The sequence below is a fragment of the Scardinius erythrophthalmus genome, assembly GCF_964197995.2.
Source record: "Scardinius erythrophthalmus genome assembly, chromosome: 2".
NCBI classification, from domain to species: Eukaryota; Metazoa; Chordata; class Actinopteri; order Cypriniformes; family Leuciscidae; genus Scardinius; species Scardinius erythrophthalmus.
In genome coordinates this window covers 29,420,370-29,448,252 of record NC_138222.1, presented here as the reverse complement: position 1 = coordinate 29,448,252, position 27,883 = coordinate 29,420,370, and the positions used below count along the sequence as shown (strand labels likewise).

General features: G+C 38.9%; 2 protein-coding genes across 4 annotated transcripts in view; one reads left to right on the top strand and one right to left on the bottom strand.

Annotated features, from left to right (window-relative positions):
• Positions 1–373: 373 nt before the first annotated feature.
• On the bottom strand, positions 374–27,165 carry sin3ab (SIN3 transcription regulator family member Ab). Its single transcript, XM_081359068.1, has 21 exons — positions 26,933–27,165; positions 23,960–24,173; positions 22,455–22,622; positions 22,271–22,377; positions 20,339–20,630; positions 20,005–20,256; positions 18,508–18,660; positions 18,272–18,427; positions 18,090–18,173; positions 17,842–17,960; positions 17,455–17,665; positions 16,903–17,019; positions 16,573–16,811; positions 15,386–15,569; positions 14,728–15,295; positions 14,217–14,386; positions 13,460–13,633; positions 7,722–7,814; positions 5,055–5,149; positions 3,061–3,262; positions 374–1,908 (listed from the first exon to the last, which is right to left on the bottom strand). Exons 2-21 carry the CDS (start codon positions 24,140–24,142, stop codon positions 1,687–1,689), a joined length of 3,789 nt encoding a protein of 1,262 aa, XP_081215194.1. The 5' UTR covers positions 24,143–24,173; positions 26,933–27,165; the 3' UTR covers positions 374–1,686.
• lingo1b (leucine rich repeat and Ig domain containing 1b) overlaps positions 26,276–27,883 on the top strand; it is a 63,067-nt gene continuing 61,459 nt past the window's right edge. The window contains exon 1 of one of the 3 annotated variants that reach the window (XR_014029661.1): positions 26,276–26,426. The gene's annotated coding sequence lies outside the window, so the exon portion shown is untranslated. The remainder of the gene's footprint in view (positions 26,427–27,883) is intronic. The other 2 variants (XR_014029660.1, XM_081359084.1) reach the window with 2 other exon arrangements.

Genomic DNA, 27,883 nt, shown 5'->3' with positions numbered 1-27,883 from the left:
AAAAATTTATGAAATTTTATTTAAAATATTCTAACTCAAAGTATTAAAAAACAGATTATTAATAAAAACTTAGAATTAACACGAGAACTCTAGCAATGCAAATTAATAACTGCATGCTTCAGTGTTATAATGAGAGTTCGAGTAATGTTTGAAGTTAACTCAAAAGTCACATTTCAGTGTAGAACATTATTACACTGTGCCCCAGGAGACGGCCCTAACGCTCCCTCTGCTGTCAGTGTGGAAAAACAACACCGTGCGTTCCAGTGCACATTAATTATGCATCCTCATATTCAGAGCACATGGACTTAATTCAGTGAGAAAACAAGCATGCATTATTGATCGTTGCGGTTCCAGGCAGCAAGACACGCGGCAGGATAATCTACTACAATTCTGTTTTATTTCAATCTTTAAAACAATAATGAATAATATAAAAGGGCTGTACATGAGAACATAGAAACATGCCATCATTGCCTTCTTTAAATATGTTTTACATATTTGTCAGCATAAACCAAAGCCTCAAAGCACACACAAATGTGCCCCGAGTTACATTTCCAGACTTCTCGTTATAAGAGGGCAAAATGGGACCAAACAGGATCGTTTCTAAGTTCTACTCAGAACACAGGCAGTGATATCACAAATTTGAATACAAGTTCAGATAAGGGCCAAATATAGCGTCATGGAAAATGATCCTATGCAACATCTGCGACAACAGCTGTCGAAACGAACATTTCCATGACTGCGTAAAGAGAGGAGACAGAGTGACCAGACAAAACACTTTAAACAAGTACTCCCTTTGGTAAGAATAGTCATAAAGTGTTTTCTTAAACATCCCAGCATTAGCCTCCTCCACTACGCGGATAAGGAAGCCTAAAAGCTGAACTACGTAACAGTGAAGGTTGTCTGAATATAAACAGTCAGGCATATATATATACACATTGTATTTACATTACAAGAGCTTTTGTGACTGTACTTATTCTGGTGTTCCTGATTGACACGTTGTGGCTGGTATCTTGGATGTCTATTAATTAACAGTAATACCTTCATTAATGGTGCTGTAATTAACCAGTGAAAAGAGACCTTAATTACATTTCATGTATATTGCGAACAATAGACTAGGGAAATTCACATCATCATTCCTGGTTTAGCTGCGTAGCCCCAAGCACAGAGGCTTTAAAAAAAAAAAAAAAAAGTCAAGATTTGATGTCATTGTCAGACATTTTCTCTCATTTTTTGAACATGTATGTGGTTTAAGTTAACCACAAAAGACAAAAGATTGCTAATAAACTACTATTCACCTTGAGGAGATGAAAAATAAAAAAAACGATATACAAATGGGCATGGATTTGACCTGTATTTGTAAACCATACTTTTCACAAAAAAGCCTCACAAAAAGACAAAAGTGACTCTTATTGTCGTGAGAATCGAATGTCTGACTAGAGCTGCAGCATTAGCAAGAAGTGTTTTCTTGCCCTCATGATTAAAGGACAATAACCAACTGGGTATAAAGTCCAGGTGGGGGGGGGGGCTCCAATCTAAAAATTTAAAAAGGTAAAAATAAAAACAGAAAGTGAGCAATCTTCAAAGAACTCAATGGCGGTCCGATTTTAATTTCAGTGCTACTTCAGTCATCATAAAAACAACATAAAAAGGAGGTAAAAGCCCCCCCACGTCTTGAAAACTTCAGCTTTACAATGTAGTGCCATAGGTGACTTTATATTTGTTGATGTTCTGGAAGTGGACGATCTTGGGTTCACAGACCGTTCTGCAGGGCAGCAGCCCCTCCCGGCCCTCTCCCATCAGCCACTTGTGCGTGGCGGCTGCCATGTCGCTGGTCACGTGATCTTTCCGCCACCTGTCCAGCCACACCTGAAAGCGCTGATGCAGACGAGTGCTTACTCGCTGGTGAGACTGAAAACCATTGAGATAAACAGAAATCAAATCATTGTGAAACATCTCAAAACAAATTCCTTTATCACATTGATTCTTAATTGTAATTACATTTCTAATAAATAGGAAAAAAAACAAAACAAGATGTGAACTGAAATCATATTTTCCTCTCAATAAGAACATACAGAATTAGAATCCTTAACATGCTGGAACCACAAAATTTATTGGGATGGTCCACCCAAAAATGATAATTGTGTCACAATTTACTCCCCCCCTCATGTTGTTCCAAACTTGTAAGACCTTCTTCTGTGGATTAGAAAAGATATTTTGAGGACTGTTGGTAACCAAACAGTTTCAGTTCCCATTGACTTTCATTGTTATTCAAGTCAATGGGAACCAAAACTGTATGGTTACCATAATTCTTCAAAATATCTGCTTTTATGCTCCCATACCGGTTTGGAACCAAGCGGCAACATTCTAATCTGAAAAATGAAGCCTACCCGGAAGTGCGAAAAACTGCAATACATCGAAAATCCGCTAGGGGCAGGTCCCAAAAGGGAGCAAATGTCAATAGACCCCCATGTTAAAATGTCCGTTTTCACAGCATAAATTCATGTTTTTACAGGTTGGTCCCATGGACTTTTATTGTATTTTTCGATAGGTTCCGAGTGCCTGACAACTGTGAGGGGGGTGAATTTTTTTCTAACTCGTTAGTTTAGATCGTATTTAGATATAAAATGTATGACAAATAAGGGCATGGTTAACTTTGATTGACAGCTGATAAAGAGCATATGCTGGGCCGAGTGGAATTCTTGAAATTTGACGTCTCGGCCATGATCTGACACAACACATCATACCACCTCTGTATCCTTTCTGAACATTTGTATTGAAATATCGTAAAAGATGGCGCCGCCCATACCCATAAACGGCCTCAACACCGTTCTTCAGAAAGTCTATGGGTGACGTCACAGACGCTTTGTCCATATTTTTTACAGTCTATGTTTGGAACGACATGAGGTGGAGTAAATAATGAAAGAATTGTCATTTTTGGGTGGACTATCCTTTAAAATATCAACACTCCCAGATTCTGTTCATACAAATATTGGGGGGGGGGGGGTCATTGGGGGGTCCTCAAGTCAAAGTTTGAGAAGCACTGCTCTATCATCTATATACCTGATGCGCTCTCAGCTGCGCAGTGCGTCGGTACATGTAGTCCTCCGACTTGAAGACGTACACCATCTTGTAGGAGTTGAGCTTAAACATGCACTCCATCTTCGAGTCCTCGCCACCCTCTGAGGATTTCTTGGCCGTTTCTTTGACCTCTCTCATCTGCACCTCTTGACCTCTCTGGCACTTCCGGATTCGCCTTAGATTCCTTAAAAAAAGAAACGGGCACATTGTTTCATTTTCAAGAAACTTTCTTTAGTACAAATCCTATCAAACATGTTAAAGCTCAGTATCTGACCGCTTAAGGAGAGGAAGATCCTAATCTAAAAGAGAAATTATGCACCAATGCAACTGTCTACAGTGCACCTTGGTCTTAATAGATATGATAAAATATCAACAGATACGATTATTTCCATTGAAAACTCATATCCATGGCAAATTCATATTGATCAAGTGCCAAATCAAGGTTTTGGGTGGATAAAAAAAAAAAAAAAAAAAAAAAAATCAAATACAAAAAAAAGAAAAAAAAAAAAAAACGGACAGTTAATTTCCTTGCTTCAATTAAAGACTAAAATTAGAAGTGTACTTACCAAAGGTTACAGATGTGAATGGGCATAGAAACCATGACTCTTATTTTGAATTCAGGACTTCACTTAAAGAAACTAGCCAATCGTCACAAAAAAAGAAACCAGGTAGGGAATTAGGTTAAATAGCCAGGATATGGGTTGACATTGTGCATTATGCATTGCATGACCATGCACTAGAAATGTTTGTTGCATTACTTTTCTTAGCAAAAACAGTGGTGCAATGTAAGCTACACAACCTCACACTGCACATAAACAGAAAAGAAATCAATCAAAATAATAATAATAATTTGATTGTTTTTGGATGGAGACATCAAGAGCATCTCTCCAGCACTGCACATTAAACATGCATATAAAAAAAAAAAAAAACAAGCAAATCAATCATCCTTCCCATGCTAGAGCTCAAACGTCTGTTGGAAAGAAATACACGCACATTTGAGGATAAAATCCAGACCAGATTTTTATTGACAAGCCCCTCTCTGAAATACAGCCGTGTTTGTGTCAGACCATGGTGAGTTTAATTTCGAGTCACAGCACTACTTTGTAAACTGACAACCCCAATCGAACTCAAGGGAGAATCATCTCTGAGATCTCAGCATACAAGGTCTACTCACTCAAATCTTTGACTATAAAAACATTTACACACAAGAATGAAATCAAGTTACATACAGAAATATATCTGTGAATAGAATTACACAAACAGACCACAGCACACTTTATATGAGAAAGCAAAGACGTTTTCTGAAACCCAAGAGTGGGCTATTTTAAAAAGATTATGAAAATCTATTCAAAGGAAAAAAGTACAGATCAGAATAGAGCGTTTAGGCTCATCTTATCTAAATGCACAGTCTTCAGTCTCTCCCAAAGAAAATGATGACTCAACCGAACCCTGTTAAGAGCAGGCATTTAAAAACATCTTCCATTTTCTCAGATGAAAAACATATTAAAATAAAATGAATTTTTCCACCTCATTAAACGTGTTATAAAGGCTCAACCGCTATTGTGCCCTAAAATAAAAAAGGGTGCACACAATTTTAGATGACACCTCTGCACACATTCCCCACAAACACACCATACTTACAATTCATAAATAAGCATAAAATAACCAATATGACTGTATTGTGGCCACATCTGAGCAGAGATAAACAACCTAACAATGAGTTTTCATTAAATAAATTCTCAGTAAAGTGCGAATGCAAGCAGGCAGAGAGCTCATGTGTGTTTGGGTAGAAAAAAAAAAAAAATGCCAGGCGATTACAAACAGGCAGCACTTGTACAGTGTAACTCCCAGACATTTTCCCAAGACTACCGTAAGCATTCCTGGGATGTTCCTGTCTTGAGTTGATGCTTGATGGGAAGGGGGCAAGTGTAAAGGACTCATGGCTCTAAAGATGGGTGTACTTGGCTGAGCCTCACCTGGGTAGAAACACAGGCTTCTGGGACAGGTGCTCTCGCAGTTCTGGAGAGGCCGAGCTGGTGTTCAGATATCGCTCCACGTAGTCGGGCCAGCGCTGAAACACACACAGACATTCAAGGTTACTCTTACAGGATAAAGAGTCACTGTTAATAGCTGAATACATAAATAACCGGCAGGATATCCCCTCTGCGTGACAATTCAGTGTGTGTTGTTTTTCATTACTCATTTCTACGAATGAACCTCATGTATTATGCAAACACTTCATGTATTTCACATCTGAATGTTTTCTCTCTTTGTTGGAGCACAAACCCAAAACTGACATATCCAATGTAAAAAGAGCTGAATTAAAATCAAATCAAAGTACTAGTGACATTATGTAAAATAAAATAAAAATATCGGTAAACCTTTATTTTACAGTCATGTTCCCCATGTACTTACTATAATTATTACAATAACTGGGTAATAACTAGGTACTAACCCTAAAACCTAACCCATGTAGTTACCTTATATTACCAGCACGATCTTAAGTAAGTACACTGTAAGTGCAAGTACTTTAAAATAGAGTAACCAAAACATTAAATAAGTACACATTATATATATTTATAACACTTTAATAACTAAACATTTGAATAAGTGGTTACAATATAAATAACAGAAACTTTTTTTATTAACAAAGTCCACCAATTTAAATTATTTTACAATATAATTTTACAATAAATCTTTTTTTAACATTATGTACAAGTGAATTAAACCGTATACAGTGCTCTTTGTCTCTTTCTCACACACACACACACACACACACACGTTTACTTAGCTATCTAAATGGGGACATTCCATAGACGTAATGGTTTTTATACTGTACAAACAGTCCCCTTACACTAACCCTACCCATCACAGAAAACTTTCTGCATTTTTACATAAAAAAAAAAGTTTTGGTCACTTCTGGGTACAAATGTGTCTCCAAAATATAGTTAAGTAGGCACACACACACACACACACACACACACACACACACACACACACACACACACACACACACACACACACACACACACACACACACACACACACACACACACACACACACACACACACACACACACACACACACACACACACACACACACACACACACACACACACACACACACACACACACACACACACACACACACACACACACACACACACACACACACACACGGTGGCTCAGCCTGCACCTCCAGACTGATGGGCTTCAGAATATAGAAAAGTCCTGAAGGAACTGTGGGACCTGATGCAGAAGCAGATGTACTTTGACAACCTATTTCTGCAAGGGCACAATGAGTGTCCCCTAGAATACTGTGTGGGTCATTCATGTTGGCAATCTGCTGAAGGCCAAAACAGTTCAACACCACTGACTTTTTTCATGTAAAACTTCACAGCATCCAATTCATTAGGGTCCACTGTCTGTCACCATCCCTACCGTCTCTGTAGGCTCTACGGAAGGATCAGTAGTTCCCACATATCCCTCCATTCATCAAACAGCACCTTGTTGTTTCTGATCCAGTGGATACTGCCACAGAGAGTGTTCCTTAGCAACATGTTCAGCTGTTCGGGACAAACTTATCCTGTCTCCCGAACATTGCCACAAGCCCGAATGAATTTATGAAGGAACTCCCTGAAGAGTGAGAGGCTGGTGTATGAGTTGCCAACAAAAAGCTTGTAGTCAGTGACCAACAATTTTTCATCCACAAGGGCTGTAACGAAGTAATAACTCAAATGGTCTGTGCTGAAAAAGACGTTTCCTCTCAAATCCCAAGCACAAATAAGAATCTGCCAGGACACATTTTTTTAGTCACCTTTGTGGGTTTTTTTTTTTCAGATGCTGGATGAAGTACAGCTCTGGAACATTCATTCATCAACCGCAATAATCTGTAACGCATGAAGAGGTCTTGCAGGGATCCGTCCATTCCTCACAGTGTCCAATTTCATATGATATGGAGACTTAAGACGGACAGAAATTTTGTGTAGGCCATGATCTGTGCCAGAACTAGTGATGAGCAGAACTGGCTCATTTAAATAACAGCAAAATCTTGCCATGGCATGTCCTTTCTTTCCGGGATTAGAGCCATTTAGACAGTGTCCGAAAACTCTGCCCCAGTTGTTCGTACAGTTCAGAAACCAATATCTGGTTCATATCCATTGTCACCTCTCTTCTGAGGTGCAACAGGAAAGAGCAAGAAGGAAATGGCACCATTTTTTTTACTTGCTTCCCCTCAACACCTCATGCAGCAGCAGAAAGCACAGATGTACCAGATGTTGTTGGAAACAGCGATGCAGCAGAAATGGCGAAATCTGTTCCTCTGAAAGATGGATCTCAGCCTTCAGGAGACGAGTCATCTGAAGGCCTATTGCACAGCACAGAATGTAAAGGAATAGCACAAGTACCAAATTTACTGACAACTACATTGGTAGCAAGTTATCATGACTGGTCTGTCACACCTCTAATAAGTCTTAGCCTAAAGAACCTTTCAGAACTTGATGTGTTCTTGCATTTTGCTGTGCTATTTATTTATTTTTATTATTCTTTAATTGTTGGTTTATAAAAACATGCATCAGGGAGAACTTTTGCTGTGAAGCAACTTTTCGCTGCTGTGAGCGTTAGCCAAGTCTTAGAAATGTACCTCAGTATCCACAGGTCCATCCGAGTTCTCTTCCTCTGTGTCCAACAGCTCCACAGCCAGCTGCACAGTGCCCTTAGACTTCTGGAACAGTAACTGTAATACACACACATATATATATATATAAATATTAAGCATGTGTAGCTGACTATAATAATTATATATGCAGCCTATATGATCTCACATAAATTGAGAGACAATATGAATTTCTTTGCACTTTTACAAACTCATTTGTACAAACTATAGAAAGAGTCAAAGCCAGTTATAAGATGCAGATTTTCTTATACATTCACATAAGTTTTAACCTAAAACGTTGAGAAAGAAATACGTTATGAGCTCTTTAGATGCATATCTATATATACAGGGCTCCAGAATAACATTTGAGAGCAGTAGCACCGGTGCCACTAAGTTCTACAGATGGTGGCGCCAGCACCTGATTTGGTAGAAGTTAATTTAATAGAGATGCACCGATTGATCGGCTGGTGACCGGAATTGGCCGATTTTCACGTGATCGGCCATGACCGGTGACCGGCCGGTCAGTCTGACATATGCCGATTTTATGCCGGTCAAATGCACTCGGGCGCCGCATGATTAACCTTTTGAGCGGTACGTTCTCATATGTGGGATTTTTATTTCTGTGCCCCTGAGAGTAACTTTACGGTGCCACATTAGAATGTTCAGTGACATCACATAACTGCCAGATTCAAACTGTGCTTTCGCGCGTTGGCTGGCGCTGAGCCAGAGTCGGACGCGGTCAGCACTGTCATATTCATATATCACAACTAAGCAGTGTTTTCAACCTCATAATGTTTATTTTAGGTTTCAGATATTTAAATACACATAAGCACGAGTAAAACAATACATTTAGTTTGTAAAATACACACTGATGTCTGTGGAAGCAGCAATAACAATCTATTCTAAATATAATTTGCCTACATGTGTTATTCATATCAGACAAACATAGTGGAAGTAACTATAAAGTTTACTCTATTCTTCTCAGTTCACTGGCCACTTTTTTGCATTTATTTCGGGAGAAACTGATGAATTCACGTGCTGTAAATCCGACTGACAGCAGGACAACATTGCGGCGCCCATCTCATGTTATAGATCAAGACACACTCACTTACACATATTTGAGAATCAGAATATCAGATAGGCTAGTTGATGACATGGTAAGCAAGTTTGTGAATATTTTGAATAAAGGAAAAGCGAAATAAAAGACATTAAAGGGAACGTTCGGCTTGAAAAAACTCACTCTGGGGGTGGGGGTGTCAGAATATTTTAAACTTACGCGTGAAAGGGTTAAAGAAAAGATCGAAAATAAATATGTGTGTGCTGTAAAGTGGTTAGAAAAAAATTTAATCGGTATCGGCAGGTCAAACTCAATGAAAAATCGGAAATCGGAATCGGCCTAGAAAAATTGTAATCGGTGCATCTCTATAATTTAATAATAAAATTACTATTGTTTTGCATTAATAAGTGCAGTTACTAATAATAGTATATGTTTTATTAATCGAAATTTGAGAGTAAAGCACTGAGCTTGAATTGAGATGCAGATATAATTGATTTGTCTTTTATTAAGCCAACAAGTGCTCCTCTGCCGACATATTCTGGTTATAATGGTAATTTCATGTCTTTTTTTTATATATATAAAAGTGTTTGTTTGCCACAAAGTTTTTGTTTTTTTGTTTTGTTTTTATCTATGGTGAATGTTGGTGATTTGTGAATTAAATAGCCTTTTATAACTCATTTGTTCATGGAACAATGTTTCTCCCTGGTTTCCACGTCAGTGCTGTTTGATCTGATATGATTTATAACAGAATTCTGCGCCAAATTTAAATGCTTCTCGGCTTAAGTTTAGGCTAAGTTTTTCGGGTAGATCTAACAGGTACAGAAATTTGAATAATGTCATCAAATGTGAAAAAAAAATGCATACTCATTACTGTATAAATACAGATGGATATTTTTGTTTTTAATTATATTTTTATTTTAAAGCCACACCGCGGAACTTTTGCGGGCGCTAGGGGCACTAGACCTGGAACTTTCACGTCTAGCGCCCCTAAGGCGGGCGTACACGGTGCGATTTTTGCTGTTTTTACGAGCTCGCAGATAATTTTTTTCACCCGGGAGAAATCGAGTGGAATCGGTGATGCTCGCATGGTCATGGCTCGCAGCGTGTGAGAGGAATTACGAGCCGAGCCGAGCACGTTATGAGCACCTCCCCGACCTCCCGATCATCTTTAAACATGTTTAAAAAATTCGGGGAGTCGGCCCGATTTTCACCAGCTGTCCCCTATTTCCAAATTATACACAACCACGTGGGGCTATACCTCAGTGGCAGCAACCATACAGCGTGCGCATACACTGTCTCTCTCCCTCTCTCACACTCTCACACACCCACACACACACACTTCTCTCAATTAAAATAATAATAATAATAATAATATTAAATAAAAATAATTAAATACAAATAATAATTCTCTCTCTCTCTCTCTAGTTTTTATGTTGAATGGCTACTGTTCTCTGCTTTACAACAAATCATTTGCACACACATTTCGGTCATTTTTTCTATCTGAAGCTTTGCCATGCAACATTGACGGTCTCGGTGTTTAGCGCGAAAGCTCACGTGATTGCTGCCGGCTCGGGATAAAATTCGTGCAGGACAGTCGTGCCGTGTACCAGCTGCATTGACGCGATTATCAGTTAAACTGACTCGCAACGTGTGCAATATCTCACGACCTCCCGAGTGTCCGATCCTGGTCCGAACTCGCACCGTGTACGCCCGCCTCTAGAGGCCACAAGCGCCGCAGCACTGTCGAAAAAGTCTAGAAGACAGTATATCAGAGCCTATGGTCACGTGATGGCCGTAAAGCGATACGTTCTCCAGGTCACATGACCTGTTTAACGACGGTCCGTCTCCTCCAAACTTACATAGGCGGTATTTCAAGAGGGCAGCCCCGCTCGGAGCATTAATAGTGTCAAACGCTGTATATTGGCCTGAGGAATCATTTAAAATAACTCGTATGCGTCAACTCTTTAGGTCACAAAGTCCACGGTGTGGCTTTAAGTTGAAAAGAGGCTACCCTTTTCAACTTAAAGCCACACCGTGGACTTTGTGACCTATTTAGTCAAGAGCAGTGAGTAAATTCTTTGTCCTTTGTTTGATTAACATTAAAACACAGCAGCAGGTTTATTAAACTGCTGTCCCTTTAAGACCGAACGCACGGACCTCAACTGAACATGGCAACGTTCACTTGAGATATAACCAGAGAATCTCTAATAGGAAGAGAATTGGCACTCTCTGGTTACTTCCGGTTTCTGGACTGGCTGCAGTAACATGTCTCTGTCCATGCGGGGGCGCTCGCAGGCGAGTGCAGAATGAATGGAGGTCTATGGCGTTGTACTCAGCAAAAATCCACTTTTCTCCGGATATAATTTTTTGTCTAGTAATTTGAATGTTGTATTCGAAAGGAGATGCAAAGAAATTACACATTGCTGGGTGTTAGATTTTTTAGTCACTTATTTGCTTTAAAAAGTCTTTTAAAATGTCAATGACGTCAAACACATCGTACGACCAGAGATACTGCTTTACGGCAATCCTTCAGTCGCTTTGGTGCTTTCGCGCTCTGCACTTTCTTTTCTCTCGAGGCATCGACAACACTGGTAAATACGCGTGCTAGAAGAGTTTTGGTTTTGTTTGTTTCTGGTCCCGCTTCAGATGCCACGATGCCATCAAGCGGTATCTCTGGTCGTAATCAGTCCTTCACTGACCAATCAGCGTTCATTAGCAGAATGCTGGCGTGTTATGGGCAACAACAACTCAACCTGTAAGAAATCGAAAGGACATAGGTACTCATTCATTCAACTTTCGACCTATAACCCATGTTGAACTGGCAAAACCTACAATCAAATCTGAGATTTGCACTCATGGGCGATCACCTCCAGTGGAACTCTGGTGGAACTACAACCACAATTCGGTACAATAGGACTTAATAGGAAGTGCCAAGGCTCTCCGTAGACGGGCTCTGATATAACTGACTTTGTTTTCTGGGATACTCACCAAGACGGGCGTTTTTACATAAACTTGTGTGAATTCGTCCATTCAAGCGCAAGACGTGAAAGACGGTATCAGTATTCAGTATTTGCGCGCAGTCTATCAAGACGTTGGTTTGCAGGGCGTGCGCTTCGGATGTTTGCGTTCATTGAACTTCTTGACCGGCAAACGTCCTGTAATAATGTAGGGAACCACTCGTTATACATAAATCAGATAACAGTTCATGTTTTACTTTACTTACATATAGGCTACGATTTAGTTTTAATCCAAATGACACGTGCTGAGTGAACGATCAGTTATCAAGAGCATTCAACAGAAGTGCTCTCTTTCTCTCTCTCTCTCTCGTCAGTTAACGAGAATAATAAGCTACATGCCTCTTTTTATTTTCTTTGCCATTGACATCCGACTGAACAACAAACTTTCCAATGATGTCTGTTTAAAGGGATGTGCTCGACCAGCTCGCGCGTCTGTGCCACTGCGCGCTCAACCCACTGCGCATGAGTTCTCTTGAATTACACCTCTTCAAAAATATGGCTGTTTTCAAGGATTTTCCAGGACTTAAATTTCAAAAAGTCAAATTCAAGTACTTCAAGCACTTTAAGCACCTTGTACGAACCCTGTCAAAGATCAGCCCGCAAGTACCTGTTCTGAGCTTGCGCTCAAACGAGTGGCGCAGTTTAGTTCCACATTCTATGCAACAGAAATGGGTGCTCTTATCAGTTGGGCAACGTGGTGGTGGAACCAGTGCGAGCTCTAACAAAACTGTTACACCGGCAGGAAAAAAGGTGACCATTTGGTCACAGTCTGGAGCCCTGATACACAAACGAAGGTGTGGTTAAATTAAAGCAGAGGAGGTGAAAAGAGGCAGCAGATATCAGTGACTTTGAGAGATGTGGTCATTAAAACAAAAAGCAGTGATTTTTGCTGATTAAGCGTCTTTGACCGATAGCTTGATGGATGGTCAATTGGTTTGCTTGAAAAACCAACAGAAAGGTCTTATCAGCATTTCATATACAACCATCCTTTACGGAGACTTCAACTTTGTCAGTGTCAATACAATTCTGCTAAAAAACAAACATATCTTCCCTATACTACTGATACCACTTCCACCCTTGTAAATTGCTTTTCTTAAATGTGACTGCATAAAACTACAAAAAGCCCAAAGTACACTTTAATTTTGAATTGGAACATTTAGTGTTTCCGTAAAACCCAATGTGTAGCCTTTCAAAGTATATCCCATTTATGCACAACCACAGGCACACGACAGATTCACACTGGAAAGCATCATCATTGTCCAGTGTATACACCATTTCTCTCCAGAAGTTATGAGTAATAAACATGTCAACGCATATGTATCCATATGTATTGTTGTTGTCATCGCTAGTAGTTTATTGTTGCTTTTCGATCTCCTCCATTTCTTTTTTGACTGTGAAACAGCTGTCTGAGCCAGTGTTGTACAGTATGCAAGCTGGTTCACATATAGAGTATGCGTAGTAAGGAAAAAAATGCTGATGTTGAAATGTTGATAACCATATTTGCGTTACACCCCAAGTGTATGTGTAAAAAACAGAGTATACTTTGGGCTTTAATGATAATCTTCTGTGGTAGTTTTATCCATACCACTCCAATTCCATTAGCAGTAAAGAAGTACACAGTGTGTCTTGGTAAAGTAGACAGATAGTCAAACCTTAAAACAGTTCTCGTCAGACATCAGCTGCTCGGCTTTGCGCTGATAGGATGTCTCAGCACTGCCTCTGGATGTTTGGGTGGACAGGGACCCACCAGTGGCTTTATTGGCACACTCGCTAAGGTAAAGATCAGTCACCTGTACACAGATCTCATCGCTTACTATATGCTGCAGCTGTGGGAAAGTGAAAAAGAAAGAGAAAATAGTAAGTTGAGATGAAAATACTCACTGATACACTTCAAGTGAAATTGAAGAACGAACTGGTGTGAAACCAAGTTCCTATTGGAGTGTGTTTCTAGAGTTCAGCCTGCCAAAGCAACCTTTCCGGAAAAGTTTGCTCTGACCGGTAAACACCCGCGAACCACCACTGCTCTGAGGCTCTGCTTTCTTTGACGTGGACATCTCCTCTGGTTCATTTCTTCTGTTCAGCCCGCCGAGGTCATTGCAAAGCTTGTGCAAACACCCACATCGCTATGATCAGATTTCTTAACTGCTGTTTTAACACTGCTGTCATTTTTGTGGTGGGTTTATTTTGTTATTGAGAGGAAAGCACATATTTTCATATGAATCTAAACGCCGCTCCCAGTTGTGTGGGTGGCGTCAGGATGATCACTAACAGTATATCGCTGCAAAGGTTACTTCTTTTTACCCCTCAGCGATGAAAATATGAGTATGCTGTGAGTATAATGGGGCCTAAAAAGAAGCACTTATAAAGCTAAAGCCAAAATAACAATGATAATACAATAAAAAACCCTACCTGTCTCACTATACTCTGGACGAGTTTGTCCATGGTGAAGGCAATGTAGGCATGGATGGTAAACATTTCCCTCAGCTGGTCCTCGTATTGAGATGTCTCCATGTTGCCATCCAGAAGGTTTCGCACCATCTCTAAGAAGGCAGAGTAGTAGTCTTCAACATCGATGTCCACTGCAAACGAGACAATTTTATTTGATCAAAGTCAAGCAACTGCATTACCAACAAACAAATTACAGCCAATCTGTGAGTCGCTCAAGTAGTTTCCATGGTGATAGGGCCCTGAGGGTTGCAGGCAAATCTGAGAGAAATATCATTAGCTCCAACATGTGTTAAGACCCTCGAGAGCAACTGGTGATAAAACATTCTCCTGTCTTAACAAATTTAGGAGGTCTCGCACTCGAGTTCTCAACCTTGCACGAAACATGACAACCCGTGTGAAAACTGAGTGAAAAGGGGAATAAATTAATGCGCAAAACGAACAGTTGTGTTCTGCTCTGTAATCTGAAACTTACTGGGTTCTTTCAAACGCAGCTGGATGGCCGGGCTGTCGTTCTTCTCTCTTTTCAATCCCAGTACGTTCCTTTCCCACTCCCTCTCTCTGGAGTCTTCCTCGATCTGTTTTTCCGCCTGCCCATAGATCCGTAGCAGTCGGGAGCACAGGATCTGGTGCAGCCGGAGGAAGATGTACCAGTTATTGTTGACATAGAAGAGGTTGTAGGCATCGTCACAGTTACTCAGTTTCTGCTGGGTAGCTGCTGTATGGCTGAAGAGGAGCTTAGACTTTGCTGACGTCGTCCCATTGTGCTTTTTAGTCCCGTCTTCATCTGGTGCGGTCTCCTCTTCTTCCTCCTCCTCCACATCAGAAAGCTCACCACGTCGGGTGAACAGCATGTCGGGGATGAAATGGTAGATGATCTGTTTGATTTTATACTTGTCGTCTTTGTGGATGCCGGACTGCCTCTTGACATGGTGGATGATGAGAGCAGCTGCGTCTTCCAGGATCTGGCTGTCCTCGTACATGAGGTTCATGTGAGGGCCTGAGGGAGGGGCAGCATTGTCTTCAGAAGCCTGCTCCTGTCGCTAAGTGGATGAAAAGGCCATTTTTAAGCAACCTGACAACACTTGAGATGCCTTTCATTTTTGCATATGTACATTTAGAATGTTTCTTACCTCATCATAAAGAGACTCGATTTCATTGAGCAGCGTCTTGGAGCGAAACACCTTTGTGTCATTCTGTTTGAAGTTAATACCTTGGTGATCTAAAGACTTCAGGTAATACTTCTCATTCTGTTCTCTCCAGATCTTATTGAAGCCACGCTGAGCCTCTCGCCACTCCTCTTCTTTAATTTTCAGCCTGAGAAGACAAACACAACGAATTCTTTGAGGAAAACCTGAAATATAAAGAACTGAATAAGACAGCTCTCCCTGTCTGAAAAAAAAGTGCATAATGATGCTATAGGATAGTAATAACTTGGTAAATTACTAAGGTACTATTAATGGCTAAAGTTTTTTTGTGTGCAATTTGACAAAAATTCCAATTGCGATACATAAACGTTTACCATCTCATATTTCTGCTGCTTGGATATCAAAAAAAAGAAAAAGAAAGAAAAGAACAAAATCCGTAATAATCACAGTGAAATAACAGATCTCATTTTCAATAGTGTGTTAAACAAGTTTTGCTGCCAATAACAGGAAAAATAAAAGTTACTCTTTAAGGGTATTTATTTTTTAGAAAAATTAAGAAATTTAGTTGATCAAAATGTGGAAAAAACATGGTTCTGTCCATTCACATCCTACCTGAATTTGAAATCAATCAATCATGAAATCCATTTGATGGGTCTGGATCAGTCTACTTTGTACTCACACTGTTATTTTTGTAGCAAAGAAAGCTAACTTTATATTTATTACATTACTGTAATATAAATAATTTATTATTAATATTATCACAGTACTTTTATTGTACATTAGCAATACATTTAGGTCATGAATTCTTCACTTTCACAAAGCAAAACTAGGCAGACTCTAGTATTTAGTTTGGTTTGAAACAGAAGGAAGAACTGGTAGCCAAGAAATGTTTTAAATAAAGTCAACATGGAGCACTCTGAGGTTTAATAATTAATAATTTTGATCTTAATTTGAAAAACTGTGGAGCCCTATATGGTATTGAATAATTACTACAATCATGTAATATGCTGTAAACATTATACTTCAAAGAAAACTATGGTACTACCAAGGTAAATGTTCAAATAAAATGTTTTAAAAAACATATCTTTCCTTTTTCATGCAACAATGTATGGCATTTTTATCGTTTTCATGAATTTGCTGGGAAGGAGTCAGTCAATAACATTTATGCTGACCTTTTGAGTACAATAGGTACAGAGACAGCAGGGTTGGTCTTGAGCCCATCTATGATGTCTGGAGCTTTGTCACCATATATCCTCTGAATAGCTTTACGGTGGATGACCTCAGAGGAGCCTCCAATGGTGTTGTCCAGTCGGAACTTGGCTTGTTCCTCAGCAGACATGCGCGAGAGCCTCTTTTGAACAGACTCCAGAACACGGATAGTGGCGAGGTTTGTCTCCAGAACCACATCAAGCTGCATGACACATGACAGGTTTGATTAAACACCTAACTGAATATCCAATTACACTGATTCTATGACAGTATAGCTTCGTTTTATTGCTTACCTCAAAGCGCTCATCTTCACATCTATATATATGCTCTTCATACTGGGTCTTTTTCGAGCTGACAAAGGTTGAGTCCTCAGACCAGGATGGAAATGACACCCACGTATCATTCAACACCTGAGAAGTATTCAACATTAGCATAGCGCTTTCACAATATCACACTTTTAATACACAATTATCGTGTTCCAAATAATTTGTGATAATATTGTTATATCTATGAATTTGGCCAATGAATCACAACTGTACAAAATCATACAAAAAGAACTAACTGTTAATCAGCACTTCCTGCAGACTACAAAAAAAAAATAAAACACCCACAATGGCAAGCTAACTTATTTATTATTTAAATATCAAGATTATCATCAATACTGGTATACTGACACACCCCTACATAACTACCTGCTATTTTCCTCCAAATAGATTTATAAGTGCAAAGTAAGCCTTGAATTCAGAAACAAAACCCTTTTGTGGTGTGATGTTTGTAGATACAAGTTGAAATTGTATTTGCAAACATGTATTTACAAACACACCACAATTGAATGGTGTACTCACCTCTTTGCACAGTGGAGTCCTGCCTGTACATCTAGGCTGCTGGAAGCTCTTGGGAAGGGCTCTATAACTGGAGCCCAATCTCTTGCAGGACGCATAATCAATTTCCATTGCAATGCCTTCAGTGGCTCGCTCTTTGGGAAAGCTCTCAATATGGGCACACTCTCTGTAGCCGAGGAAGTTCTTGAACCATGTAAAAAGCTCTGGGAATTTCCTGATAACCAAAAAAAGCAAAAATTTCATAATATTGATTACAATTTTAACATGTCAATGTGTAAAGAATACTCTTATTGGTTTTTAAGTTATAATTATATCATCAAATTAAACAATGGCTACATAAAATCAGTCAGCAAGTGTCTCACAGATGAAATTAATATGATTTCCACTCACCCCAAAAATGGTAAGACCAACTGCACAAGTTCAGCCCGTGAGATCACTTCTTGATTGAAGATGACCAAACAGCGTAAGAAATTGTCATAAGCCTCTGAACTCCGCAGTGCTTTCCGCACCTAAAAAGAGAACGGAGCATTTAAGCCACATAACTCACTATGATCCTTGTAATATTTACTGTACCAACATAATGCCGTTATTTTTGTATTCCATTGTAATCAGTGCAAGACTATATTAAAAGTAATCACCTTTTCAAAAAAGAGAGATTCAGCACCAATTCCAAGTTTGCTGGCTTCAGCCATCGATTCTTTTGCCATAAACTTTTGCTTTTTCTGTTTAATAGTTAAAAAAAGAACATGAATATTGGTTGATAATATGTATAAAAGAACAGCCATAAAGTACAGTAATGTAAAGTTTTACTCAAAGTCACCTTAACAGGGGGTGTAGTGGGCGGCCCCGCGTGTCTGCGGATCTGACAGCCATTCTGATTAAAACTCTGCTTATGGTTAGGCTGGGGTCTCTTTACCGTCCCGCCACGATCAATACGCACAGATTCAGCCTTCTCGGCTGTAGTCTTACTCAATAACTGAGGAGAAGAGGAAAAAAAGGCTTATGAATAATAAGCTAAAAATGTGCTCCATGATTTTTAGTTTTCATAATACCTACCGCTGAACTGTTTGCATCTGGCAGGAACTGGCCGAATTCTGAAAGGAGGTCCTCCTGGTTCTTGAAGAGCTGGGCCACCTGAGCATACACCTGCTGCTCCGTGAGAGTGGGTGTGTAGTTTCCCCCTGCCTCCTTAGCATTACGCTGCTCCTTCTAAACAACACGCAGAACAGGAAGTTTACAGTAAGCATGCAGCATGAAGGGCTGTAAATATACATTACTGTTAAAAAGTTTGGGGTTGGTAAGACTGTTTTTATAAGAAGTCTCTTAGGCTCATTTTTGTATATTATGTCTTTTATGCTGTCTTTTTGATAATTTATTTGCTCAAAAATACAGTAAAAACAGTTATATTGTAAAATATTACTACAACTAAAAATAAATGTTCTATTTTAATACATTTTAAAATGCAATTAATTCCTGCGATCGCAACTTTTAGATGATGAACTTTCAGCAGCCATTACTCAAGTTCCATCCACCTATTTTATATGCATTTTGTGATCACACAAAAAAAAAAAAAAAAAAAAAGGCTGGATGGAAATGCCCAGATGCACATAAACGAAAAAAAATGTGCATAAAAAAAAAAAACAGATTTTTATACGATAAGAAAAACTACAACGGAAACACATTTAACTAATAATTTCCTCGATGTGCATAAAAAAAAAAAGAGTCACGTGACTGCGATGGGATGGCATAACTGGACCAACCAGTAGACCGATCTCGCTGCACAGAATTTGAAATGCTGTTTTGGTCATTTTGAAATGCTTGAGCAAAGTCTGCCGTCAAAGTGGTTTGGTACAATTACCTCCCAGAGCTGTTATACACGACTGCGTTCCAAAACAGCAGGCATCCGCCTCCGAAACTAAGATAACATGACCTCGTTTCTTGCTCTGAGGCGCAATTTTTTATAGGCTATACGAACATTATTATAAAAAGTGGCTTCTTCTATTGCAGCAACATCCATTTTTCTTAGTGATATTTAGCGGCAGTTTATCAGGAAGTGACGATTTTGTTTTCTTTCATATTTGACTCACAGGATGGGAACGCTGCTTTGTTCGCAAATATTTTTTTTACAAAATTCCAATTTTGCGCACAAGTTAAATTCGCAACTTTGGATGGAAAAATAGCTAGTGTCACGTTCCTTCAGAAATCATTCTAATATGTTGATTTGCTGCTAAAAAAAAAAAAAAGTCTTATTATTACCAATGTTAGGGTTAGTCGTGATGCTTAATATTTGTATAGAAACTGAGCTACAGTTTTTTCAGGGTTCTTTGATGAATAGAAAAGAGAACAGCATATATTTGATATATTTATAAATGTCTTTACTGTCATTTTTGATCAATTTAATACATCCTTGCTAACCTGAAATATTAATTTCTTTCACAAAAAAAAGCTTACTGAGCGCAAACTTTTGAACAGTAGTGTACTTGGTTGCTTGTACTACATTTTGAACAGCTGCTGTACAGGATTGGATATTGCCCTCAGTGCCTCAGCTCTCACCTGGTATGTGTGCAAAATTTCCAAGAAGGATTTGTAGACCTCTGGCTGGCCCTGAAATCGGTTCTTGATTTTGTTCACGTAGCTGATAGCATGGTTGAACTCTACAGGCTGGTTATTCTGTAGAGGGATTGAACCGGCAGTGCTGCTACTGATGGGAGTGTGGGACTGGGCCGAGGGCGAGCGCGGGGAGGCGTACGAGGGAATGGACGGATTAGGCTGGCTCGTTGGGGTAAGTGCAGGAGACTGCATTGGCTGCGGAACATAAAACTAAATTAGACAACTTTGCAAATATATAACCCAAATGTGTACAGAAGGTAAAATAATTCAGTTTTACCTTGCTGATCTTGGCAGGGGTTGGCTGGCTAGGGATGACCACGGCAGCAGTGCTGGTGGGAGCTGCTGGCTGGGTCTGGTGCTGTGCTGGCTGTGTTATGGGGAGGTTCTGGACTGAGATACCATGCGGGGTGATGTGGTGGATTTGGCCAGGAGTGGTCACATTAACCAGATCATTGGTCTGAACCTCAATCTTGTAGCCAGGAGGCAGGAAGGTGTTGAAGCCCATGATTAAGTCTGGATGACCTTTGAAGAGCTGGGAAACTCTGCTGATCACACCTGGTGTATCAATGCTGACAACACAAGGACAGTAGATTTATGGTATTTGATTTGCAGTGTCCCAAGAATCAATCCAAGTGTCCAAAAACGCATGATTATAACAGTGCATAACAGTGTTAAGGATATTACTTTGTTCTAAATTTGTAACACCAAGCTCTAAACTTTAAAAACAATACATTAAATAATTTGTAGTCATGTTATTTAATAATAAAATCATTAAATTAATTGATAATAATGTATTATGCATGTATTATATAAGAATTAAAATGTTAAAATCTCCTGTTTAGCTACATTCAATGAATGCTGGCCATTCAAAATCTAACTGAGAGCAACAATTACATATGTAGAGTGAACAAGCCCCATAAAATGAATAAAAACGCATAAAGTCCCTGATTCATTGTGATATAACCATCTATAGCTATCTTAAAGGTGTGGTTCACATTTACTGTAATTTTAATTGAACTGTACTTTTTAATAGAATTGGTTCTCGTACACTAATGAGTGTGAAGAGCAGCTCTAACTCAGCATTCATACACTCAGATCGAAAGCCTGACACCTATTAGCTTAAAATATTACACTTCTGCTGCCTTGCAAAGCACTAGTATTTCCTATTTGGAAATGCAAATCTATTAGGGGTGCAACAGATCACAAAACTCACGGTTTGAATCATATTTCAATTTTGGACCAGATCATTCTGCAGATCAAAAAAAAAAAAAAAAAAAAAAGAGGGGACTAAATATAACTTTGCTTTCCATTAACACTTCAAGTACTTCAATACCACAGCAAAAACTACTAGCCAAATGAATACATTTCAAACATTAAAGAAAAGTGGACAATCAGTAATAAAATAAGAACAATTAGGCCTACCGGTAAATTTCATCCTTGTTAAAGCTGTCTTTTTTTTATTAACATTAATGACACAGACAGCATGAGGATTATTAGGCTGCTGTCACTTTAAGACCTGATGCACAGATCTAAAATAATAACACATCCAATTTCTTTCAGTTTACGTTAACTTAATACATAACTGACTATATGAAATGTGGCTCTCTGTGTGCGCGCTTTTGAGTGTTCGTGCACAGAAACCGTGTCATGTGATTTTAAACCATTCAAGCGCAACAAGACTTAGAAACACATGCAAATAATAAACTTTCACTGTATGATGGTTAAAGTTAATCCGCGGGCCACATGCACTCTGAACAGTGGGTCCGTATGGATCGTGGATCAACTACGATCTGTTACACCCCTAAAATCTATGAACAGAACGGAAACATGAAAATAATTAATCAGTAATTCAAATGTGAATTTTAGAGGAAAATGTGCAAACTTCAGAAGAAAATAACATAATACAGAAAATAACATACAATACAATACCATACAAACTAATAAAAAAACTCTTCAATGCTTGGCTTACTGGTGCAAACAATTCCTCTGTCACTGACAAAGAAAGAGGGGTCAGAGCACAAGCAACAAGGAAGTACAAAGACAGGTTAAGGGCTTCTCTCAGCAACCGAGACCAAAGATAAAGTCCCCAGAGCACTCCGCACAACTAGATCAACCCATTCGCAGTGTGAAGCTAGCCTGAACTAGAAGGGACAGATACACAAGCCCAGAGAAGAGAAAAAAATTAAGCAAAAACAAAACTCACGCTGACCTTTGAGACTTGAACTCCTTCATGATATCCAGGAAGTCATTGTAGACCTGCGGCTGATTGCCAAACTGAAGTTTAACTTGATCGAGATAGGAAAGAGCATCTTCAACCTGAAATCACATAAATCTTAACTTTCCATCTAAACTAATGCAGATAATTTCCACACTCTCCTAGACAGATCTCTTACCTTAAGCCTTTGAAACTGCTGTTGGCCCAGCGTTGGGGCAGGGGCTGGGGTAGCATGAGAGTGCCCCTGGCCCACAGGCTGGACAGCTGGCCCATGGTGGTGAGGCCCACTGTGCACAGCTGAACTGCTGGTGTGACCATGTCCCCCAGAACTCTGGGCCATTGACAACTGTTAGAGCAGAAGGAGAAATGGTTAATTATCATGGCTGTTTAAGTGAAGTAAAACGTAATTTCCTTTTGAAACTATGCAATGAATTCTCATTTGTATATTTTTATATAGCCCAGAAAGGGCTTTAAATAAACTAAATGAATTTCCATGGATTTTCCAGTCAATCACAATGAATGGATTCATTATTTTTATTTAATTTATAGAAGTTGCACTCACAAACAGCAAGTTTTCTCTCTCTCTCTCTCTCTCTCTCTCTCTCTCTCTCTCTCTCTCTCATACATATACATATACATATACAGTACCAGTAACAAGTTTGGAAATATTACTATTTGAAAGAAGTCTCTTATGCTCATCAAACCTGCAATTATTGATCGAAAATACAGAAATATTGAGAAATAGTATTACAATTTAAAAATAATGGTTTTCTATTTGAATATACTTTCAAATATAATTGATTTCTGTGATGCAAAGCTGAATTTTTGTCAGCCATTACTCCAGTCTTCAGTGTCACATGGTCCTTCAGAAATATGCTGATTTATTATCAATGTTGGAAACAACTGTTCTGCTTAATATTTTTTTTATAACCTGTGAAACATTTTTCTGAACTTTTTGATGAATAAAAAGTTAAAAAAAGAACAGCATTTATTTAAAATAGAAATCTTTTGTAACAATATACACTACCGTTCAAAAAAGTCAGTATTTTTTTTAAAAGAAATTAATACTTTTATTCAGCAAGGATGTGTTGAATTGATAAGTGATAGTAAAGATTTATATTGTTAGAAAATATTTCTATTTGGAATAAATGCAGTTCTTTTTAACTTTTTATTCATCAAAGAATCCTGAAAAATGTATCAGTCTCCAAAATAGTATTGAGCAGCACAACTGTTTCCAATATTGATAATAACTGAGTATCAAATCAGCATATTAGAATGATTTCTGAATGATCATGTGACACTGAAGACTGGAGTAATGATGCTGAAAATTCAGCTTTGATCACATAAATAAATTCTACTTTAAAGTATATTCAAATAGAAAATATTTCACAACATTATTGTTTTTTCTGTATTTTTTTTATCAAATAAATGCAGGTTTGATGAGCTTAAGACTGGTACTATATACAAAGTATGTATGTATGTATGTATGTATGTATGTATGTATATATATATATATATATATATATATATATATATATATATATATATATATATATGTGTGTGTGTGTGTGTGTGTGTGTGTGTGTGTGTGTGTGTGTGTGTGTGTGTGTGTGTGTGTGTGTGTATATATATATATAGACATCCGCACCAAAATGATGTAAGTGTGTTGTTCATTTTTAGTACCTGATAGGTCTGTGAGACAGAGTACTGCATGCTGGACGACGGCTGCATGTTATCCGGTGCAGTCTCGTAGAGGGAGGACTGGGAGGCAGAGTTGAGGACGCGGTGCTGAAAGCTGTCCACACCCCCGGGGAGCCGCCGCTGAGAGCCGATCACTGTGTCCTGATCCTCCAAGCGCCGCTTCATTATGTACTCATGCTCCTCACTGCGGTGGAATCTAGAACAACAAAACAGCAAATATTAAGAAAGTTGTACATACACTAGTCAAACATTTGGCACAACTCATGTATATTTTGATCTTAACTTGATAGTTCACCCAAAAGTGAACTAGTTTGGAACAATGTTTGTTTAAACTATTCCTTTAAAAAACACATGATCTAAAGAAACCAGAGGCCTGTTGCACAAAGCCGGTTTCAGTTGCTAGCCAAGAAAGTTTGAGATTAGTTTGAGCAAACTCTTGTAGTTTTGGGCTCAAGAAGGTGGATTTGTTTTTAGCAGTGTTCATCACCATATTAATTTACACTTCACGCCTAACATACTCCAAAGCAGGTTTTAGTGTGGATTAGAGATCCCAAACCAACACTGAACCAATCAGCTGTGAGCAAAGTGACACATACATACATACATATATATATATATATATATATGTGTGTGATGCAATAAAGCCACTCCCCCTGAACCCCCAAATTAAAGCAGATAATAGCAAAAGAATTTTAGAGACAAAATTGCCAGTCTTTTGCTGCTAATTATTTCATATATTTAAATTATATGAATTATAATTATTATTAATGAATATAATGTATTCATATAATTATCATATGAATAAATTAATATTAAACTTTCCATTTAAATTAATAAAAATATATTCATACAAGCTTAAATATATAAAGCTTTTAAAATGACTAAGCTTACGTATTTTCCTTTAAGCTCTTTGTGAACCAATATAAATAATTATTTAAATTCAGTTGATTCACTTGCATTGATATAGACATTTTCTTTTAACTGCCTTTTCAAACTTTCACTGGAGCAGCAGCGTTTATTCCTGCCTATAAAAAGTGCATTTATATTCATGATATCTTTCATAATCTCTTAATTTTCAGGAGAGAAGTGAATTGTGCCGGCTCTCTCTCGAAGTGAATCAAAGTGAGTGAATCACAAACTCAAAGTTGACAAAGTTTACATCGAGTGTTGTGAACCCGGTGAACTGGATCTAAACAGCTATACATGGATTTGTATAGTTTTGTCAACTCTAAAACCTACTCTGAAACTCAGAGTATGTTCAGCTAGCTTCATGCAACAGGCCACAGAAATCAGTTTTCTAGACAAATACATGTAGCATTACAAAACTAAAATGCATTATTTTAATAGATAAGTTGGACTGGATAGTGCAGGTAAATGAGCCCAAACATCCCAGGTGACACATTATGAAGTTGGTTGAGAAAAGCCCAAAGTGTCACCATGAAGACTATAGCGTAGTTTTAATTTGTTCAATATTTTTGGCCACTACATAATTTCCAGACTTCCATGTGTGCCATTTCAGCTTCGATAACTTTACTAATATTCTAAAATGTGACAACATGAGTACAAAAATAATGGCTATAGCCTACACATTATTTTAGATGAACAAGTCACAAGATCGGCTTATTCATGCCTCATTACTAAAGGCGTGTCAAAACATTTTTTTTAATTTCTGGTCTACAGATTAGTTTATGACAGGTTTGGCTGAATTATTGTATTATGCATAATAACCCGAAAGTGTTTAAATCCCACATTGTCTTGAAAAACACAACGTGTCAGCAGCCTTCTTTATGACACCTGTCAAATGCACTCCACTGCCAAATAATGACCCTAGATGTTTGATCGACTTAGTTATAAACTGTCCATCATTTGTCGTTGCTTAGCGCAGATCGGCTAACAGATAGCACGGCATTATGGGTCTGACCTTTCGTTTCGCCATTACCACATGAGACTTCAAACAATGTTACAGTTTTCTATAAACCTGTGTAGGCGGATAGTGGTGTGTAAACAGTTGCACTTGTGAGGCAAACATGCTGGGGCACGTGTGTTGTCTCACTTCTATTTGAATGGCTAAACTCTCCAACGTTTCATCCAGCCGTACAGTTTCTTGTCGTCCGGTTGTCGTCCGAGTGTGTCAGGCCTGACTATATGACCCACACACTCTACAACACACTGAAATACACAGTACAACTTGATCGGACACACGTATTGTATATTTAAATTAATGCATGTGCATGTTTACTAAAGTTCTGGCTATTAAGACGCGTTGTACCAAGCCGATAAAGCTTCGTGAACCTCTATGAGGCGTTGAGCGGTAACCGCCTCTGTCCGATGCAGAGTTCAGTCCAACACAAACTGATCACACCAAAATAAAAACACGATCCGATGACTACCGCGTCGACCGAAGCCAGCAAAAAACATCTAATAAATCATCAAACACCGAGAAAACGTGGTAAGGCAGCCTGGTTAGCACTCCATGTTATGAGCTGTTTCTAGCAACAAATCAGGAAGTCATAACTGAACGATTTCTACCGGTAAACACACAACTGTTCAATGATCAATGCAGCGCCGTTATCCGGTAACGTCAATCCAGAAGACGTCAATAAGCCAGTAACGTACTGATCGCTAACAGGTCAAAGGCAGGGAATGATAGCTAGACCCTCATGATGAGCAACTGATCAACCAAGCAGAGCTTAAAACCTTATGTAGCCATTCAAGCTAAGTGCGGCTAGCTAGCGCCTCGACAAATACTCTTATATAATCACTGCTGTGACATGCTTCACTTCAAAAGAACATGTCGCTAACTTTGAATTTCGCATCACCCGGGTGATCCAGTGGCCATTTGGCGAGGAAAGCGGTTTGAGCGTAATTAACTAGAGTTGGCTACTTTTAGCCTGAATGAAGCACTGCGACGACGACAGCTAGCGAGCGTCCGCTAGCACGCAAGAGCCAACTCACCCCGCAACAGACGCTCCGGATGACTTCTTTCTGCTCCGCCGTGAAATCAAAACCTATAAAGCTCAGTAACAGCGCTCTCAACCGTTGATTCGTGTAAGGTTCGGATTTGAAAGGTAAATTAAAATACACGTAAGCACCATTCAGTCAAGGCGCCAGACCTCAAATTGCATGCTAGGTGGCTAATTGGCTAACATAGGAAAACAACCTCAGCAGGAGGATCCTCTGATGGGGGCGTGGTCTCGAAGGAGGCGGAGTCAACGAACTCCAACCGAGAATAACGATTGGTGGGGCGTTGGTGAAATTCGAATATATCAGATTTCTGCTGGATTTACCCGCCTCCTCTCTGACAAAAGCAGCAGTGGTGGGGATTTTGATTCATCTCAGTGAATCGACTCAGTTGAATCTGTTCACTAAACGTTCCTACATTTCTGTTTGCTGTTGCAGCCAGGTGTGGATGGATCCTTGCATTCTTCCGTACTATATACTCTGCAAGAAATACGTTCAAAAGAACGTACTTCATCAGTGGTCAAGAAGTCAGATAGACCGTACGTCTGTTAAATAGCTTTTCATCTAGAAAGCTTCTGTTGTCTACAAACATCTGATAAACTTTATTTTATTTTATTTTATTGACATTCGGAAAACATACCCAAAAGGTCTTTGTGTTCTGAATGAATCATTGGCATTTACTTAATAAACACACAGTTTTAGTCATTTTGTCAACTATTACATTTTAAAAACCACTACTTTAAGAGTTGCAATAATGACTTTTCAACATTTTCACACATTCCCATCCCGTCTCTTTCTTTCCATATGAACGAATGACTCATCCCCTCAGTGCCATTTCGAGTCTTGTTCAGTAAAGTGAGTGTATTTGTTTACTAGGTCTGACTAGAGCAATAGAGAGAGATACGTCAGGTCAGAGGTCACTCTTCTGCCGGAACTAGACTAACG